Source organism: Citrus clementina, unplaced genomic scaffold (assembly GCF_000493195.1).
Source record: "Citrus clementina cultivar Clemenules unplaced genomic scaffold, Citrus_clementina_v1.0 scaffold_8, whole genome shotgun sequence".
In the NCBI taxonomy this organism is placed as follows: domain Eukaryota; kingdom Viridiplantae; phylum Streptophyta; class Magnoliopsida; order Sapindales; family Rutaceae; genus Citrus; species Citrus x clementina.
This window is the reverse complement of record NW_006262022.1, coordinates 10,925,769-10,926,893: the sequence shown is the minus strand read 5'-3', so window position 1 is coordinate 10,926,893 and position 1,125 is coordinate 10,925,769. Positions and strand designations below refer to the sequence as shown.

Genomic DNA, 1,125 nt, shown 5'->3' with positions numbered 1-1,125 from the left:
TCAGCACTAGAAGACTAGTGCTGTAGTATTGCAAGAATACTCCCTCTTGAAGCTCTTAAAATTTTGTAATCTTTATTTGTGCTGCGGACGAGAAATTTCACTTCAAGAGCACTAAAGAGACTACAATAAGCCATTTGTAAATTTTCCTAGTTCATTCCTAATTGTAGATTTTATTTTTTTTTTCAAAAGAAACGTTTTTGGACTTCTCCAAATCTCCGTGTAGAAAGGTTCTAGTGCAAGTCGGTTTTTGATTACGGACAACCATTTTAAGCGGAGCTATTTAACCGTACACTATTGTATAGAAAATTAACAAAAATCCAGTACAACCTAGTTCAATATTAATTCTAATATGGAAACCAATTCTTATTCAGTAATAATATATAGTACAATCAATAGAATCTGGATTGCTAATCCATGTACAAACAAAGATGACGAGAAATGAACATCAATACTGCTTCGAACATAGACAGATAAAAAACATAACAAATACTCGAGTAAATACAAATAATTAGAACTAAATAATGAAGTCCCAAGTGACAAATTCAAGGGCTCTTTGTAGAAGGAGGTGGAGAGAAGAAAGGGATGGAAGGAATTGTACTTGGTATATTAGGAATTGAGGGAATGCTTGGAAATGGGGGCAGAGTCGGAATTTTTGGGCTAGTTGGAATTGTAGTAGGGTTTGGCAGTGGTGGCAACGTTGGCTTTGGCAGTGGTGGCAATGTTGGCTTTGGCAATGTTGGCAACGTTGGCTGCTGTGGCATCCCTGGTACTGAAGGCAGAGGTGGCAATGTTGGCAATTGCAATAGGTTACGAGCTGCTAGCCCCTCATTGATGGAAGCAAATGCCAGAGCCACAAAGAAAGCTAATATGAAACAATTGCTAGAGGCCATTCTTGGATTGTGTTGAGAGGTGTTTCAAGCTTGAAATTATGAGTCGTTTCTCTTGAGATTTGAGTGGTTAAACCGAAGACTTAGTGTTGGGTATTTATAGCCAGAAACATATATATGCTACCACTTGGTCAAATTTCAGGTAGGTGATATAAGCACCGTGCGTAGTTGGGAAAAATTTGCAAACCCTTTTTGGCTTCTAATCTTTTGTTAGCTCACCATCTCATCCATTCTGCAT

At 38.0% G+C, this 1,125-nt stretch overlaps 1 protein-coding gene across 1 annotated transcript in view; it reads left to right on the top strand.

The window, feature by feature from the left end:
* The window catches only part of LOC18034513 (nucleolar protein 10), a 10,840-nt gene extending 9,934 nt beyond the window's left edge, over nt 1-906 (top strand). Inside the window, exon 18 of the mRNA XM_006423703.2 lies at nt 560-906. Within this exon, the coding sequence (XP_006423766.2) occupies nt 560-906 (347 nt within the window). The remainder of the gene's footprint in view (nt 1-559) is intronic.
* Nucleotides 907-1,125: the final 219 nt, after the last annotated feature.